General features: G+C 40.5%; 1 protein-coding gene across 3 annotated transcripts in view; it reads right to left on the bottom strand.

Moving 5' to 3' along the window:
- Nucleotides 1–16,509, bottom strand: part of CCDC50 (coiled-coil domain containing 50) — a 67,132-nt gene extending 50,623 nt beyond the window's left edge. Inside the window, exon 1 of one of the 3 annotated variants that reach the window (XM_036243908.1) lies at nucleotides 16,408–16,509. In XM_036243908.1, the coding sequence (XP_036099801.1) occupies nucleotides 16,408–16,456 (49 nt within the window). In that variant the 5' untranslated portion in view covers nucleotides 16,457–16,509. Of the gene's footprint in view, nucleotides 1–4,816; nucleotides 4,997–16,407 lie in introns of those variants that run through there. The other 2 variants (XM_036243909.1, XM_036243907.1) reach the window with 2 other exon arrangements.
- Nucleotides 16,510–17,892: the final 1,383 nt, after the last annotated feature.

The raw sequence follows: 17,892 nt of genomic DNA, 5'->3' as shown, positions 1-17,892 counted from the left end.
AGAAAACCCAGATAGTAAGAATTTATTTCTTTTAGTTTGATTCCATGTATCCCTAGAGAAACTCCAACCTGGTGCTGCTCCACTACTTGAATGGCACTTTTCCTGGCACCTAAACAAGCCCTCAAATGGTTTGGCAGCCCTCCAATAGTCTGGTTTCTCTGTTTGCCTTAACCTAGAAAGAAAAGCCACCCATCTCTTTAAACTTCTGCAGGATAAACCCAGTCATGCCCATTAAAACCCAAAAGATCGCATCCAACCCAACCTAAGTACAAGTTTACACCAAGGGAAGAAAAACCATTTTGGTTTATTGGCTTCATATTACCAGAGTTTCCTTAAGTACTGGCTACTGTAAGTTCTATTTATCCTTGAGTCAGGCATTTCCACTTTCAACTTCTCTTCTGCAAGGAGATACTATAGCTAGCACTTTCTCTCCTATTAGAATTAGTCAATTAATTTCAATTTCAAAAAAAGAAAATCTAAAGTAGTACTCAACCCCCCCCCCCCAAAATGTTCTTGTAAATAGTGGTCATGAGATTAGTAGGGACAGTAAAAATATTTTCTCAGAATCTTGTTCCCATCAAACAAATTATAACATTCACATTTCAACTCTGATAATCATTTGTCAGAATCTACACATTTCCAGTAATCTTGGATTATGTAAATCTAAAAGTGTGAACAGAACAAATGGGTAAATCCTAAATTTTCTGGAATTATTCTCCCATATGTTCAATAATTGGTGATGTTTAGTAACGAGAAATATATTTTTCTTAAAGATATCTTGAGACCATGGGTACATTCCTAGAATCAACCCAGTTCACACTAATCTAGGGAAATGCCTCCCAGAAGATCAGGAGACTTACCTTCCTCATTATAATGTAGGCTTAAATTAAAAGTGGATTTCCTCTCCTATAAACAGAGCCTATACAGAAGAAGGAAACAACCCAACAATAAATTGGAAGAAGCTAGTATACCCAGAAAACTCCTATGCAGACAACAGGGAGTTGTGTGTAGATTTTAAGAACCGATTCTGTCAATAACCACTGTGGCTCTTTATGCAGTTCATCAAATAAGGATATTCACCTTAGTGGTATTTAACTTAAATGTGACCTTTTTTTAAAATTTTTTTTTTCCTTTATTGATTTTAGAGAGAGAGGACGAGAGAGACAGAAACATCGATGAGAGAGAATACTGAATGGCTACCTCCTGCATGCCCTGCACTGGAGACTGGGCCCACAACGTGGGCATATGTCCTGGCGACCTCTTGGTGCATGGGTTGATGTTCAACCACTGAGCCACACCGGCCGGACTAAATGTGACTTTTTGATGGTTCTCTATTCTCAAAGAAAGCTGGAAACTCAGCAGGTGCTATGGGAAGAGAGAAGCAAACACGGATGCCCAGTGATAAACTCTAGTAAGGAGGAAGCTGAGATGCCTTCAACAATACAAAAGTAAGCAGAGTGCATCAAGTGGGTTGTTTTGGATTTTGCCTGGTGTTTAAAGAATATTTCAGAGAAAAAAACAACTTTACAGATCAGGATGAAAATACTGCTTATTTATAGGCAAAAAAAAACAAAAAAACCTTGGGCTAATTTTAATGTCTTTGAGCCTCAGTTTCCTCATCTATAAAAGGAGACAAATATCATGAGGACTAAATTAGATAAAGTGAAGGGCAAAGAAAATATCTGTCACCCAATAAGAGGAAGTTCAATAAATAGAACCTATTATATTGGCATCATCAGAGTTAATGAGTTATTTTCTATTAAGTGCTTCTACTAGTCAGGTCCCACTAAGTCACTGATTATCACAGATCCAGTCACTTTTGTTGTATAAAATTTACAATGAAATATGCAATCACTACTTCCTCTTATGAATGTATTAAAATGTTTCCTGGAAAGGAATTATAATATAATCAGCATTTTACTACATTTCTATAACTCTTTCTAACTTCTTATGCCCAATTGAGAGTGAACAAGCTTCGTATACACGTTGTGGGCCCGAGTTAAAGAGAAATCAGTTTGCCTGGACTGTTTAACAAGCTCCAACACTCCGAATGTTATTCAGTTGAATGTCCAGTATTAGAAAGCAAAGTATAATTCTGTGTGAAAGTCATGAAATTATAGTTTAAGAAAATAGAAGAATCATCAAAATACCACCATCAAGAAAGACAGGAGGATAGACTATTGAGTCAAAGTACAGCCAGTCAAAATCTAAACAACATACTAACACGTGGATTTAAAATACTGCATGCCTAAAACTAAATACATTTCCTAACCTCTAGTCTTTGTGTCGCTCAAATAAAAGCTTTCTGCCAAATCCACATGACATTTTGGCATCTTTAATGTAAGAAAGGTGGATATTTCTTACCTACATTATAGAAGTATAATAGCTTTATTGTAGTATGTAAGGAACAAAAAGTTCAAGTACAAAGAACCCTGTTCTTAATTCTAGATGCCTGTCAGAGTTAATTCTGGCTGTCAGCGATTCAGAAAGTGACCTTCAACACATCATTTTCCAAATGAGAACCTCAGTGCCCTGACCTGTAAAAAGTAGTCCAAATTCTCTTTAAGAACACATCCAACTCGGATATAGGGTTGCATGAAATGTAGCTGAATATAAGTGACATACATTTGTCTCTTCAAAACAAGCACATCATCTAAAAAGTGACAGTCACAGTCTATATGAAAGACCATCCACACAGGATGAGGGTTGTGTTAACTTTCTCCTGCACCTAATACTGCTTTCTTCATTGTTGCTGTGGATCTTACTATTTCTAACATACAAAATGATTAACATCTGCTTTCACCCATCTGTACAGTACAGTAACTTTAACCACCAATAAATCTTAAAATAACTTCTCGTTTAACTTGATGTCTTATAAAAAGGTAGACTTTTCCTGTTTTCACCTAAAAGCTCTCACAGAGCCTTCAGTATCAGAGTAACATGAGACCATGTTATCAGTCACTTCCTATCCAATGAATATGAATGTAGACAGTGCCATTTACTAAAAGGTTTACCTGAGGTCTGAGGATTAGAGTACAGGCTGGGAAGGTGAACACCTTCCATGTTCAGAAAGTTTCTTAAAGATCACCACATTATGTAAGTTTACCTGGAATGTGTTCTAAGTGCTTGGATGTCTTTCTGTATTGCTACTGAAACTGGCTTCAGCAGCAACAGCTTGGCTATCCTGGGATTCCCCTGAAGAGGAAGTGAAAGAAAACCAGGGGCAGCCTGCATCTGCCAACAGGAAGACAAGCTGACCAAATACCTTTCTGCTCTAGAAGATTCGATTGACTCACTTCTTTTTTTAAGAGTCAAAATTATTTTTATGATTTTAAAAAACCAATAAACCTCTTACAAAAATGTGAGAAATGGGAAAAACTCATATAAGAAAAAGTAAATGACTTGCAAGTCCTAGTGAATTCAGGTAAATGATCACAGCTCTTATTATGGTGCCAAGTTCAGTTAGCTCAAGTCAGTTGGCCTACGGAGCACAAGCTGTCAGACAGTCTGACAAGTGTTCTGGAGTATCTGCTATGTGTGAGGATCCCCAAGAAACACTGAGATCAGGCAGCTCTTGAGGGAGAACTAGTAGACCAACACAGAGACTAAGACATGTTGCTTAAGGAAGTACTTCAAAGTGGGTTGAAGACACACACAGGAAAGAAGCAGAGTAGACTTAACAGAGAGTCAGCATTTGAGCTAGACCAGGGAAGGGTGTCATGGGCGCAGATGGCCTATATTTGGCTACTGTAGACAGAAATTCCAGGAAGAGGACTAGGGGTCATAGAAACAATGGTCTGGAGGAAGGAAAAACAGTATTACAGGGCAACTTGAAGAGTAATATCAAGAGGCTGAATGTACACCACAGTGTTTTACAAAATGTGCTGATATCCATTTATTGAGTTTACTCTCATCACAAGCTTCTGTATTAGGCATAGTAAATTTTACCTCCAATAAACATAAAGAAACTGAAGTTTAGAAATATTTAGTGTTTTCTCTGCCGTCCTACATAGTAAGTGGTAAAGAGGAGATGTACAAAACCAAGCTTCACAGTCTAAGTTCAAGATACTTCCCTTTAGCCTGGCCAGTGTGGCTCAGTGGATTGAGGTCTGAGAAGTCCCGTTTTGATTCCCGGTCAGGACACATACCTGGGTTGCGGGCTCAATCCCCAGCATGGGGCGCGCAGGAGGTAGCCGATCAATGTTTCTCTCTCACATCAATGTTTCTCTCTCTCTCTCTCTCTCTCTCTCCCTTTCCCCTCTCTCAAAAAATCAATAAAAACATATGTTAAAAAAAAAAGTACTTCCCTTTAGAAAGAGGTTAGTCTGCTACAGTTAAATTTTATACTACAAGCTTGATTTCAACTTAGATATATTCTTTAATGTATTAGTAAATTAGCATAAACACTGCAAGATAATTATAGAAGGAATGCAATTACTGAAAAGATGCATAACAGACAAAAAAAGATGCAGAGCAGAAATGTATGCATTAAAAAGGCAGCCTCTTACTCTATTTAAAATGACAAAGAAAATGACAGTTATGCCCTGGTCAGTTTGCTCAGTGGTTAGAATGTCTGCTCAGCGTACCTGATTTGCAGGTTTGATCCCTGGCCCCGGTCGGGGTCATACAGGAGGCTACCAATTGATGTGTCTCTCTCACATAGATGATTCTCTCCTCTCCACCCCCCTCCCTTCCACTCTAGCTAAAAATCAATGGAAAAATATCCTCTGGTGAGAAGTAACAGAAAAAAGAAAAAGAAAATGACTGTTATATCCTATACTGACAAGTAAAAATCAAAAGTGTGTGCATTTCTTACCTCCTTTAAATTGCACAAATCCTTTCCACATCTGCTCCCCACATTTGGGGAGGATATATGGGGAGAAACCATAAATTGGGATCTAAAAGAAACCTAAATAAAAATAGAATTTTGATATCCAAATATGAATAGCTAAATAAAACCTTAATGACTATAACCACATTCTGCAGAACAGATATATCTCATTTAGTAATTAATTATTAAATAGAAAACAAATTAAGAACCTCAAGACAGTCTATGGGAAACATGAGTCCTTTAGATTCTAAGTACCAATGAAAACTTGACATTATATATCCAGAAAAGTTTTCATAATAAGGACCTCTCATTCAGTCATATCCAACTGTCAATAATATTTCAGCAATGTCTCCTTCAGTTGTATGGTCATCAGTGTACACCTATTCTGGTGAATTTATTAGAATCACACCCTTTTTACTCACACAGTGTCTGAGTTTGGCCTATAAATTATTTAATAACCTTGCCCTCAAGGCTCAGTATTTATCCTTGGAAGCTTGAGTGCCTTTGAAACCAAGTTATTCAAACTGGAATTCAAAGATGTTAAAAGCATGGTAAAGTGAAGTCTATCAATAGCTTCCTAACCATTTTCTAAATCCCCAATCTGTCCCCTCCCACATACACAGAGCCAAAATAATCTTTCAAAGATAACTTTGTGGAGCTTTAATGGGGAAACCATAAAAAGAAAAGAAGAACTGCTTTGTGGGTACACTAAAGCCTAATTTGAATAATGAGTTCTGACTGCGGAAACCTGGGAAAACAATAGAAGCAGACCTGTCAAACTAGAATCCAGCAATCACTGACAGGATAAGGAATGGTCCGCAGACAAAGCCAGAGAGTGATCTGTAACTGCAGACCCTGAGAGTAACAGTCCTTTCCACAACAGCTGCTGGCCCAGATGTTAGGCCAAACTCAAGATGTACAGGTGGGAGGATGAGGATATTAATCAAGTTCCCTCTTTCTCTTTCTCTGCTTCAGGTTTCCCATCTAGAAAATGACTTTATGCCCTGGCGGGTTTGGTTCAGCAGTTAGAGCGTCGGCCTGCGGTCCTGAGAGGCCCGGGTTCAGTTCCCGCTAAGGGCACGTACCTCGGTTCCAGTTTGTCCCCGGCCCTGGTCGGTTGTGCGGGTGGCAGCCACTCGATGTGTTCCTTTCACATCGATGTTTCTCTCTCTCTCTCTGTTCCTCTCTCTCCCTCCCACTCTACCTGAACAAAAAATGGAAAAATGTCCTTGGGTGAGGATAAAAAAAAAAAAAAGAAAATTACTTTATGACAATAGTTGCCAACCTTAACAGTCTACTTACAAAACCTCATATGAAAAAAAAAAAAAAAAAGCTAATATTTCAAAGTATTTGGTGAGAAGGTGCTACTCAAAAATTAGTGAATATAATACTTAAAAATCATGCACTCCTCTATACAGTCAATAAAGAAAACAACTTTGTTGTTGATGATAAGGCAGTGAAGAGGAAAATTTCTCCTTATAAGTCATTCACCGTTTTACCACATGCAGTTAAAAGTTCTGGAGTAAAGCTAATGGAAAGTGACTCAGCCTTTATGACTCATAACAAAAATAAAAGCCAAAAAGTCCAGTGGAGACTCCCCTGAAATTTGGTCTTTGAAGAGCTGTATCAGGACTGGGGCTACACATTACACACTAAGCCTTCCATGTCTGGTGGTAAATAAGCCTAGGTACTTCTGATACAAGTTTCCAAGAAGACGAAGAGACACTTCATTCATGCAAATGTCAATAACACGTTTTGAAGAAAGCTGGTAATAACAAATAAGCTAAAAGTCATAAGCAAACTTCTTTTAAAAACTGAACCTGTTTACTCATTCACTTTACTCATGCAACTCCAAGGTATGGCATACTTTTACTTTCGTAAGATTTCTACTTACTTAATTGATTCTAAAGCCCCTAGAAATTTATATGGAGTATAAATTTTTTTCTTCTTAAAAAAATAGGTCTATATTTTTTAAAGTCACTATAAAAATAAAATATGCTGTCATAAAAGTTCTATCACCAATACTCTCCACCAGCACCATTACATTAAATAAAACTTGTAATAACTGATGCTCACAATGAAAACTGAAATATCAACAAAATGATTAAATAAGGAAGTTCTTTAAAAATTTCATTGCAAATGGTCTAAAAGAAATCATTTTTTTTCTATAAAGTACCAGATTAAAAATTTTAATCTTTGCCAGTCATAGGGTCTCTGCCACAACTACACATCTAGTCTGTGTAGCACAAAAGCAACCAGAAGCAGTACATAAACAAATGATATATTCTAATGAAACTGTACTTATAGGCTCTGGAATTTCATGTCATTTTCACATATCACAAAGCATTCGTCTTCCTCTCTTTCTTTCGATCATTAAAAAATGTTACGACTATTCTCAGCTCACCTGCCGACTATATAAAACAAGCAGTGGGTGAGCTGGAGTGGGCCAAGGGCCATATTTTGCAGATCTCTATTTTAGAGGAACAAATTTCAGTTACTAGAGAGGAAAAAGAAATGCCACTCATTCTTTAACATTGATCGAGAAATAAGCTGCCACTGTAAAAACCTGAAATAAGAGTAGGCCAGGATCATGGCCACAGTATTCTCAGCCAAGATAATCCAAACGTGCACTGTATAAATCCAAATATTTAATCTGGGTATAAAAACTAGATTCCACCCTGGCCTGTTTGTTTCAGTGGATAGAACCAGAGAGTCTTGGGTTCGATTCCTGGTCAAGGTCCCTGTTGGAGTCATGCGGGAGAGAACCAGTCGATGTGTCTCTCCCACATCCATATTTCTCTTTCTCTCTGTCCTTCCCTCCCTTCCACTCTATCTACAAAATAAAATCTATGGAAAAATATCCTCAAGGGAGGATTAACAACAACAAAACTAAGATCCCCACAACCATCTCTAAGAGATTGAGTTGATATCAAGTAGGGCTAGGAATGTGTTTATAGTAAAGCTCTCCACATCATTCTCCTGTTTCACCAAGGTGTAAAAACTATTAACAGTTTCTTATAAAGCCAATATAGATGGACAGATAGGTAGATAGAGATATAGATTATATGTGTATATGTGTGTGTGTATATATATACATCTGATAAAAGGCTTGAATCCAGACTATCCAAAGAACTCTCAAAACTCAAAAATAAAGTCTGATTCTTTTTTAAAAGGGCAAAAGCTTAGAACACAGTTCAACAGATAATATAATGGTAAATAAGTACAAGACAAGGGGTTCGACACCATTAGTCACTAGCGAAATGCAAACTGAAGTCACGTAAGATAACATTACACATGTATTAAAACAGCTAAAATGTTAATTTTTAAAAACACCCTGACAATACAAAGTGTGGGCAAGGGTGCAGAGCTGTTGGAACTCACACACATTGCTGGTGAGAATGCAAAATGGCACAGCCACTTTGAAAAACAGTTTGGCAGATTCTTATAAAGCTAAATATATACTCACCGGTAAACCCACTAATCTCTCTCTCACACACAAACACACACACAAACTGTATGCAAATATTTATAGCAACATCATAATCATCAAAATGTGCAAACAACCACTGAATGGATAAGCAAACTGGCAAACTGTAGTGCAGCCATATACTGAAACTCAGCAGTAAAAAGGAACAAAATTACTAATACAACATACTATCAGATATATTATGCTAAGTAAAAGGAGCCAAACTCAAAAAGCTACTTATTGCATGATCCCATTTATATGATATTTTTGCACAGACAAAACTTATAGGGGCAGAAAAACAAGTGAGTGGCTAGGGGTGGTGGGGAAAAAAGTCTGGGGGTTAACTGTTCTATGTCTGATTGTTGTGGTGGTTAGAGGCTATCCATTTGTCAAAACCCAAAACTATATACTAAAAAGGATGAATTTTTACTGTATATAAATTATATCTCAATGAAGTTGACTAAAAAGAAAATAACACTTGTTATACACTGGTTCTAGTTTATTAGAAAGATTTCAGTTTTTATGAGTGTACAGTTACCAACTAACTGTAATATGTATGTAATAGCTACATACCATAATGTGCACGTGTGTTTCTCTAATGGAAACTAAAATTTACTTAGTACCTACAATATGCCAGACACTGAATACCTTTAAATCTCCCAATTTCGATTTAACAAATATAGGAAATGAAGGTTCACAGTAGCTAATAACTGGCCTAAGGTCACACAGCTAGTGTGTGACTGAGCAGTAACGTACATCAAGCCGGTAGACCTGGCCCTAGAGTCTAAGTTCCTTTGCCTCAATATGCTCCCTAAAACGAGTTTACTTTGAAACTAGCCCACACGCTTGCCTGTTATCTGTTGCTGTATAACAACACCTACACTTCCCCAAAAAAACTTAGTAGCTTAAAATACTTTATGAGTATCCTTTATGGTTCTGTGGGTTGACTAGGCTTAGCTGGGCGGTCCTCAGGTGGGGTCATTCACATGTGGACACCGGAACATGTCAGCGGAGACTGTCGGCACCTAGAGGCTCAGCCAGGCTGGACGTCCACAAGACATACACTGCTGGCAGTTGGCACTGGCTGTCGGCAAAGAGCTCAGCTGGGGCTGTCAACCAGAGCACTTGCACGTGGGCTCTCCCTGGTTGTGGCTTCGCCTAGCAGGGCAGCTGGATTTCGCACAGCGGCCAAGAACAAGTATTCCGAGAGACCCGGCTGAAACCACAAGGCTCCTGGGGACTGAGCCTCGGAAGTCATTCTGCATCACTTCCACTGCATCCTAATGGTCAAAAACAAGTTTCAGGGCCAGCCAAGTTCAAGGAGAGGGGACTACACAGAGTGGGGATACTGGGAGGCACGGCTCATTCTGAGGCCATCTCTGAAGACCAGCTCCACCCATGTGGACTACAGATTATTTTAAATTTCTTCTTTATACTATTCTAAATTTTCTGTAAGATACTTGTATTCTTTTGTAATCACAGACAAAAATTCTTTAAAACATAATATTGTGGGTGTTTTCAATGTATTTAAACTAAATCAACAAACAGATCACCCAATTCTCACACCCCCGACCTCACCCTCACCCCCCACTCCCACCTCTGGAACCACCAGTCTGCTCTCTATGAGCTTGGTTATGTATGTATGCATGTATGCATGTATGCATGTATGTATGTATATAGGTAAGGGACACATCGAGTGGCTGCCTCCCGCACGACCCAACCAAGGCCAGGGACAAACTGCAACCAAAGTACGTGCCCTTAGTGGGAACCGAACCCAAGTCTCTCTGGACCACAGGCCAACGCTCTAACCACTGACCCAAACCGGCCAGGGCTGTCATGCCCTTTTAAAAGTAATATCTAGAAACCCTTTTACACTGCTTTCTAAATACGAACATCTGGGAATAAATGGTCTAAATAATCCCCAAGGTCCTTCTGAATATAAAAACCAATTATCCTTTGTAGGTCTTACCCAAGATCTAGGCTATCCTAATTTTACAGCACAAGACATCTTTAAATGGGTTACCATTTTCCATTGGCTACTTCTGAAACTGTGAAATATATGTTATAGGTTTGTTTTCCCCCCCCAATAGGGCAGGGCAGTTCATTTTAAAATATGCTCCTGTACTTAGAGAAGTAGAATTTCAAGTAGTTTACTTAAGTTCTGTGGTAGCTTTGTTTTCTTCAGGAGCAATAGAGCATCATACTGTTTTTTGTTACTGAGGCAAAATCCACTTATCTCAATAAAAATTCCTATGATTTTACCAAGATAAGAACTGAGGAATAACCAGTCTATGACTCTCTTTGACTTGATTTCTCTGATATATTTCATCTTAAAGTGTCCAAACCTTTCAACATTAGTCCCTCCAAGATGAGTGTACCAGTGAAGAAATGCATGTAGGTAGAAAAAACACTGAGGCAGGAGTGTGACCCCCTGCCGTTCCCCCAGTAATTCATGTGCTGAATCAAAATAAAACCTTAAAAGATGTTTTTAATTAAAAATGTAAAACATTTGTCCGGCTGATTTGGCTCAGTGGTTGAGTGTCGACCCATGCACCAACAGGTAGCTGGTTTGATTCCCTGTCATGATACATGTCTAGGTTGTGGGCCTGATCCCCAGTGAGGGGGATGCAGGAGGCTGCCAATCAACATTCTCTCTCATCGATATTTCTCTCTCTCTCTCTCCCTCTCATTTCCTCTCTCTCTAAAATCAATAAAGGAAAAAAAAAAATACAAAACCTTTGTGAACTCATTAACCTTCATATCAAACAGTATCCCTAAAGTAACTTCAGAAAATCTGAAATTGTTTTGTCATTCACTCATTATTTTCATTCTACTATTTTCGACATATGAAACCCATCAGAAATGGCTCTTACGTATCTACAGAATAATTTAAAAGAAAAAGTAGCAGGGGCTCATCAGTGTGGCTCAGTGGTCGAGCATCGACCCACGCACCAAGAGGTTGCCAGTTTGATTCCGGGTCAGGGCACATGCCCTGGTTGTGGGCCCCATCCCCAGGAGGGGCATGCAGAGGCAGCCAATCGATGTTCTCTTTCATTGGTGTTTCTATCTCCCTCTCCTTCTCCCTTCTTCTCTCTAAAATCAATAAAGAAAAAAAAATTTGTTTTAAAGAAAAAGAAGCGGAGGATAGGGAGAAAGAGACAGGAAGAAAGTGAGAAAGGACAGAGGAGGTGAAAAGGAAAGAGGTGGGAAGACTGAACTGTGTGAACATTCGGTTTTCAACCCTTCTAGGCCCCAGGGTTCCAATTCCTAGCTCATTAGCCTCTGTGGTTTGGTACAATTCACTTCTCCAACCTGGCCTCAGATTTTCATCTGGGAAATGAGGAGGTTGGCCTAGATCAGTGTTTTTAATGCTTTCTACTCTGAGATCCTTTTTAAAGATACCAATTAACTTTACAGTTTCCTACAAGGAAAAAGTTATCATTTAAGTACCTGTTAGTTAAAACAAACAAACAAAAATGATTAATGGTTTCAGAAATGTCTACAGAATTTTTAATTTTGCAAGTAATAGCTATATCCATCTAAAAAATAAAAATCATTGACGTTTAATAAAGTAATGCATACCTGCATATAGCAATAAATTGAAAGATTTTTTTCTCCCTTATGTGAGAGGCATTTTGTGTCCACTTATTAATTTAGAGGGTTCTGTATATCTCCTTGAACTCTCTATGAGTGCCTCTCCACCACAGTGAAGATCATGTCCATGCACCACAGGGCATTTTTATTGTGAAAGCACCCTCCCTCCATAGATGGCATACAAATGTATCTTAGAGTCTTTCTTATGCCAAATTGTGTGATATTGTTTTACACATGCGAAAAAAAAAATTCAACTTATAACTCAAAAATCAAAACCACAGACCAGCATTTTAAAAATGTTTTTACTATAATTTTATCCTTAATGATGATTACTTCCAAGGCCAGAAGGAAGAGTATGGAATTACTTTTTTTTTTTAACTTTCTGTAATACCTGTCTATGTTGGATGAATTCTATTTATAATCTACACCTATAAGAAAATAAATGTTATAAAAAGTTCTTATAAATTTAATTCTGGCATTATGCTATGTGATAACTATGGTTAAAAAGCATTATCTCTGCCCTTTAAAAGCTAATACTTTGAAAAGAAATATTAAATAATTATGCCAAAGATAAAATTTCTGAACTAACAGAGAGCATCTGTTAATGCATTCATTCATTCATACACTCAAATATTTGATGAATATTTGCTGGCTAAATAAGAGATCTGAAGTGAGATGAGCATAAAAAAGCTGAAACACAAAATTCCAACTCAAGGATCCAGCCACGGTCTTATTTAAAAAACAATAAAAAAAAAAAAATCTGCTGTAGAATTCTGAAGAAAAGAGAAGGAGTTTGCCCTGGAGCCAGATAATGTGCATCTCGCAGACTGCCATCACATTAGATGCCTAGTGTGCATGTGATACGCTTTGGATCCTCTGGGACTATTTGGTTGACGTACTGCACCAGATATGATTTTGTATCTTTCCCCTTAAAGTTCTGGATTTATGCCATTAATTCAGTATGCCCCATTATGCAACTGGGGTGTCCTAGACCTGAAGTGAATCAGTGCTTTCTAGGTGTCGTTCTGAAAAGGTATTAACCTTTATCTTTCACTAAAGAAAAAAGGATTTGCTTACAGAGTAGCTGATTACCTTTACTTCAAGAAATAAATCACTACTAGTGCACAGATTTCAGATGCTAAGCATGTGAGCACTGGTGCACACACGCACACCCACAGACACACACACAGAGTAACTTAGGAGATGGTGAAATCTTCCATCTGAAGAATGGTAAGGGTACAAAGTATATAATAAAATTCCTTACTGCTGTAAGGAAAGAAAAATGAAGGATGGCACTGGGAGAAGGGGGGAGGGTTAGAATATAAGTGCTAAATGGCTAAAAGAAGTTAATAAAGTTTAAAAGGGCTAGAAATGGCTTTGATGAACAGGCTAATGCTCTTAAACCAAAGTTTAAGATAACATGAAACCATCACTAGATTGGGGAAAAGGCAAGATTACAATGATAAGTAAGCAATTCAAATTAAGTGGTGATATGGGAATAGGACTGGAGAGAGCAAAAAGGAAAGTGACGTGTCTCGACGGTTGTTTCAGAAAAACAATTCAGCAAGAAAGCTAAAACTGACCAAAAATCTAAGTCTGTTAATTGATAAAAATATGTTCCCAGCTCTGATCTAAACTAAGAAACTTTCAGAATATTGTTGGAACCTGACTATACCTTTATCTAACATTCACCAACTACATGATGCATTTGAGTTATATATCTACTGATAAAAAAATGGCTGGGAATTATTTCAAATCTTGATGCACAGAACCTCAAATGTTTCAGAAGAAATAAAGCATTATTCCTAAACTCTGGCAACCGTATTTTGGTAACAGAAAGTATGCAAATGTTCCAAATATGCTTTTAAACCAGGAACAATGATGTGTGTTGACATTTAGTTAGACTTAATTCTTTTCACCTACATATGAACTCAAACAAGTCCCTTTGTCTCCTATTTTAAGAGAGATTTCCCAAGATAAAAATACTGCTCTAATTTGTTTTTTTAAAGGTCTGTCCAAATGATGAATATCTTTGACTGCCTTAAAACCAAGCAAACAAGCACTAGGTTTTAACCTAGAAAAGAAAATTTTCAAATACTCCCTTTCCCTGATGTCAGCTGCTACCCATGACCTCTGTTGAGATGTTCACAACAAAGGTCACAGGGCTCCCCTCCCCCTCCTAAAGAAATAATGCTGTGGGAAAGAGGCAGACACCCACTGCGTTATTATTCTCAATCTTTATTGTAACCTACCCCATAATCCCAAATTGTAATTGTATATAAACCTACTAAAGGTTTAGATGGAAAAAAGAAAAGTGGACAGGGCAGATTTTTTTAAATGGGGTTTTAAAATCCCCAATATGCCAGAATATTAAGCAAACTAAACTTCCTTTCCAAATTAAATTGTAGTTTCAGTGTTAAGAACAGTCTCAATGTTTGTGTATGTTTTAATCAACCATAAAGCACACGCTTTATTCTCTTTAATTAGGGTCCACAGATATTGTTAGGGAGTAACTGGGTCATGATTAAGAGTTATATTACAGAAAGACACTTTATTAGATTTGAATACTTCCCAGATCAAAAACTACATCACTATTAGGATGTTGCTAGTATATAATATATCATTTCCTTTGATGATCTTTGAACCAGAAAACCAGATGCTTAGAGACAACGATCTTCTCAACAATTTGTGACCACCTTTAAAATCAACCAATATTTAATTTTAACTTAATGAAAAAGCCACACTAAAGTTCCTTACCACTTTACCATATTATGTAAACTGGGTTGCCAAACACCATTATCATGTACCTTGAAAGTCAATTCACATGTGCTAAACTCTAGAGTGTAGCAACAGAAAAATCTTGCATTTTTAGATGGAAGTGTTTGTTGAACCCCTCGAGAATGAATCTACTGGAATAAATCATGGATGTCTCAGTTAGAAACTAGAAGAACTAAAAGTAATGTAAATGCATATACATAAAGTGAGTTTCCAGTTTCTTCCAGGTCACTGACATGTGGAGGGGGCAAAAATCACAGCACTATATAATTAATATTTCACATGTTAAAGTTGTGATGGAACTCCAATTCTCATTCTACTCATCACCCACTCTCAAGGAAGCACTACACACTAAAGAAGGGCCACTTTCCTTGCAGCAAAGACATCATAACACACACACACACACACACACACACACACACCACTCAGACCCAAAAGGCTAAAGATAGGCACAAAATCTCAGACTTCCAAAGTATAGATAGCCTTTCCTATCACTTAGACTCCCTAGTCTAGACAGTGATGTGAAAAAACTATATTTACATGTTAATGCCATAATCTTTACCAAAGCTAGGCTGGGACCTAAAGGTTGATAAACATTACTGTTAGGATTTCGAGCCTAAACTCTAACATCCTTCAGGAGAAAGACAGCCCCGGCCAGGCCCAGCCCCATTAAACACTCCACAAAAAACCAGCAAGTGACTCAGTCTCCCTAGTGTTTGGCAGAGATCCAAATCTCTGCAAAACAAAACAAAACAATCAAGCTTTCTTGAGATTCTGGAGTCAACCTGGGTACCCACATAAGACCATCTGAGACAAACCAAGTTGGCAAAGACACATGTAGTTTCAAGAAAGCAAAGATTCTTTTCAGTTCCACATTCCCAAGACACCTCAGGCCACAATGCTCACTTGGAATAAATGACAGCCACAACAAAGACAATCTCTGCGAACCCAGATAGTACTCGAACTTCTATGCTTCCTGGAGCCAAAGAACAACCAAAAACAACTAAAGGTTAAGGTGACAAAGCACCCAAGATCTCCAAAAATGCTAGGTCTTAGAACAGCTGATGAAAACAAGGGAAAGTAAGTCAAAGGGCTACTTGCTGGGAGCCAAGCCGGACCAGAACTAACCAAGCTTTCTTTTCCTGGACATGGGTATAGAGAGCCATTAAAAATTCAAGGTCACCAGTCAGTCCCCCGTTCCCCCTCGCTCAGGGCTTTTTGTAAGAAAATGCTTATAGCAGCTTCCCGTCAGCCCCCAGCGCTGGGCAGTGCCAAGAGGAAACTTTTAAACCTTGGGGAAGGTGGGAAAGTCAGCCAGCCAGACGCTGGGCTAGGGAAAGAGTCAAGTTTCAAAACAAAGGCTCCACTAGGAACTGAATGTCAACCCCTCCCCACGCTCAGCCTTCAAGCCAACTAGGCTGGGCCTCGGTCTTAAGGGCACAAGTCAGTCACGTTTGCCCCGCTCCTGGGCACTCACTGGACTATCTGCACCGCCACTTGATGAGGGTGGTGCTCTCCTCTGTCCCCCATCCCCTTACACAGGAAAACACGGAGGCTCCGCACCTAGGCGAGCTGCCCGGGCCCACGGCGGAGCCTGCGCTCCGGCCCCGCACGGCCCGGCGGGCCAGCATCAGGTGGGCGCCGGCGGGGGCCGCGGGGCCCGCAGGACGACGCCCCGCCCGGAGGGAGCCCGCGCTGGGAGCGGGCAGGGGCCCCGCGCGCTTCCCGCCCCGGCCCCTACCTTCCTTGACTCCCGGCAGCTTGGACTGGTCGATGCTGACTTCAGCCATGTCGGGTCGGGGTCCTGGCTGCCCCCGGCCACCCGCTTCTCCGCCGCCGGCGGCAGGAGCAGCGCCCGACGCGGCGCCAAGTGCGGCCGGCAGCGCGCGGCCGCGAGGAAGGAGACAGCCGGCGACTGCTGGCGACAAAGACTCGGGGACGGCGGCCCGCGCACCAGGCTGGTGGCCCAGCAGCCCCGCCGCAGCCACCTGCTCCCGCGCCCCTGGCCCTGATCGATACCAAATACCCGGAGCCCGGAAATGGACTCGCGCCGTCCAGTACGGAGGGAGAGAGGAGCCAGAAAGGCGGGCAGCGGGCGGGCCTGGGGGGGAGGGGTGGCGGGGAGGGGATCTGCAGGTCTGAAACCGCAACAGCGAGTGGCTGGCGAGCGGAGAGCGGCTCCCGCGGCCGCCTCCCTGCTGTCTCCTTTGTGCGGTGTGACGCGCCTGCGGCTGGGGCCGCGCCGTGCCCCCGCCCCTGGCCCTGCTCCCTCCCCCTCGAGGGTCGCGTCCTTGGATGGGGTTCCGAGTCCTGCAGGCCTCAGCAGAGGACCGCACGGGCCACCGGGATCTAGTCGATACGGGCGGCAGTGCCGGCAGCTCTCTGTGCTCTGGTTCTGGGGCTGAGATTCCCACAGATGCTTCCTGTGTGCCTGTCTCCGAACTCCCTCCTGGGATTAGAGGAAAGATAATAGATGTGCCTCAGAAAGCTCTAATACAACGTGCAGAACTAGAGAGCAGCTGATAAAATCTGGGCCAATTCACACCAGCTGGGGAAACTGACTCATTCATTCATCAAAAACCCACGAATGTCTACCCAATGTGTAGTTAGCTACTAGGGCTGATAAAACGGTGTGTCAGAAATCTCCCTCTCAAGGTATGGCACACATTGGACCATCACTGTGACTGTCGTCTCCCCAAAATGAGCAACATCTCCTGGCAACAGAATTCTCCCCATCTATGGGAAACCCGCCTCAACAGTGGCTCCTCTCCCAAGCGTGTGTAATCAGAGAACCTCTAGCCCCACCCCCTGCTTCCTCCCCCACCCACACACTTTCAGCTAAGGGTGGGTGCATTTGACTGAGACAGGTCAAGCAGAATACCTCCTAGGCTTATCATCTAAACTGGGACAGATAAGCATTCTCTTTCCTGTGGAGACGGTTTGCCCTCCCTAGTAGAAAGTGAAGCCAAACTGAAGGCAGTAACAGAGAGAGAGGAAGGGAGCATGTTCTGACGATACCACAGTAGCAAACCAGGAGGTCCCTGAAGCAGCTGGGGTTGCTGCAGCTCCTGGATTCTGGAGTCTACCCCTGGCATCCTCTCAATTTAAACTATTAATTTTACTCCCTGGCATCCTATCAATTTAAACTATTAATTTTACTATCTTAAGAGAGTAAAAGTTGATTTTCTGTCACTCAGCTCAGAGTCCCAGTGTGAGAGGCCACATG

The sequence above is a fragment of the Molossus molossus genome, unplaced genomic scaffold, assembly GCF_014108415.1.
Source record: "Molossus molossus isolate mMolMol1 unplaced genomic scaffold, mMolMol1.p scaffold_m16_p_5, whole genome shotgun sequence".
Taxonomy (NCBI): Eukaryota; Metazoa; Chordata; class Mammalia; order Chiroptera; family Molossidae; genus Molossus; species Molossus molossus.
This window is presented reverse-complemented; position numbering and strand designations above follow the sequence as displayed.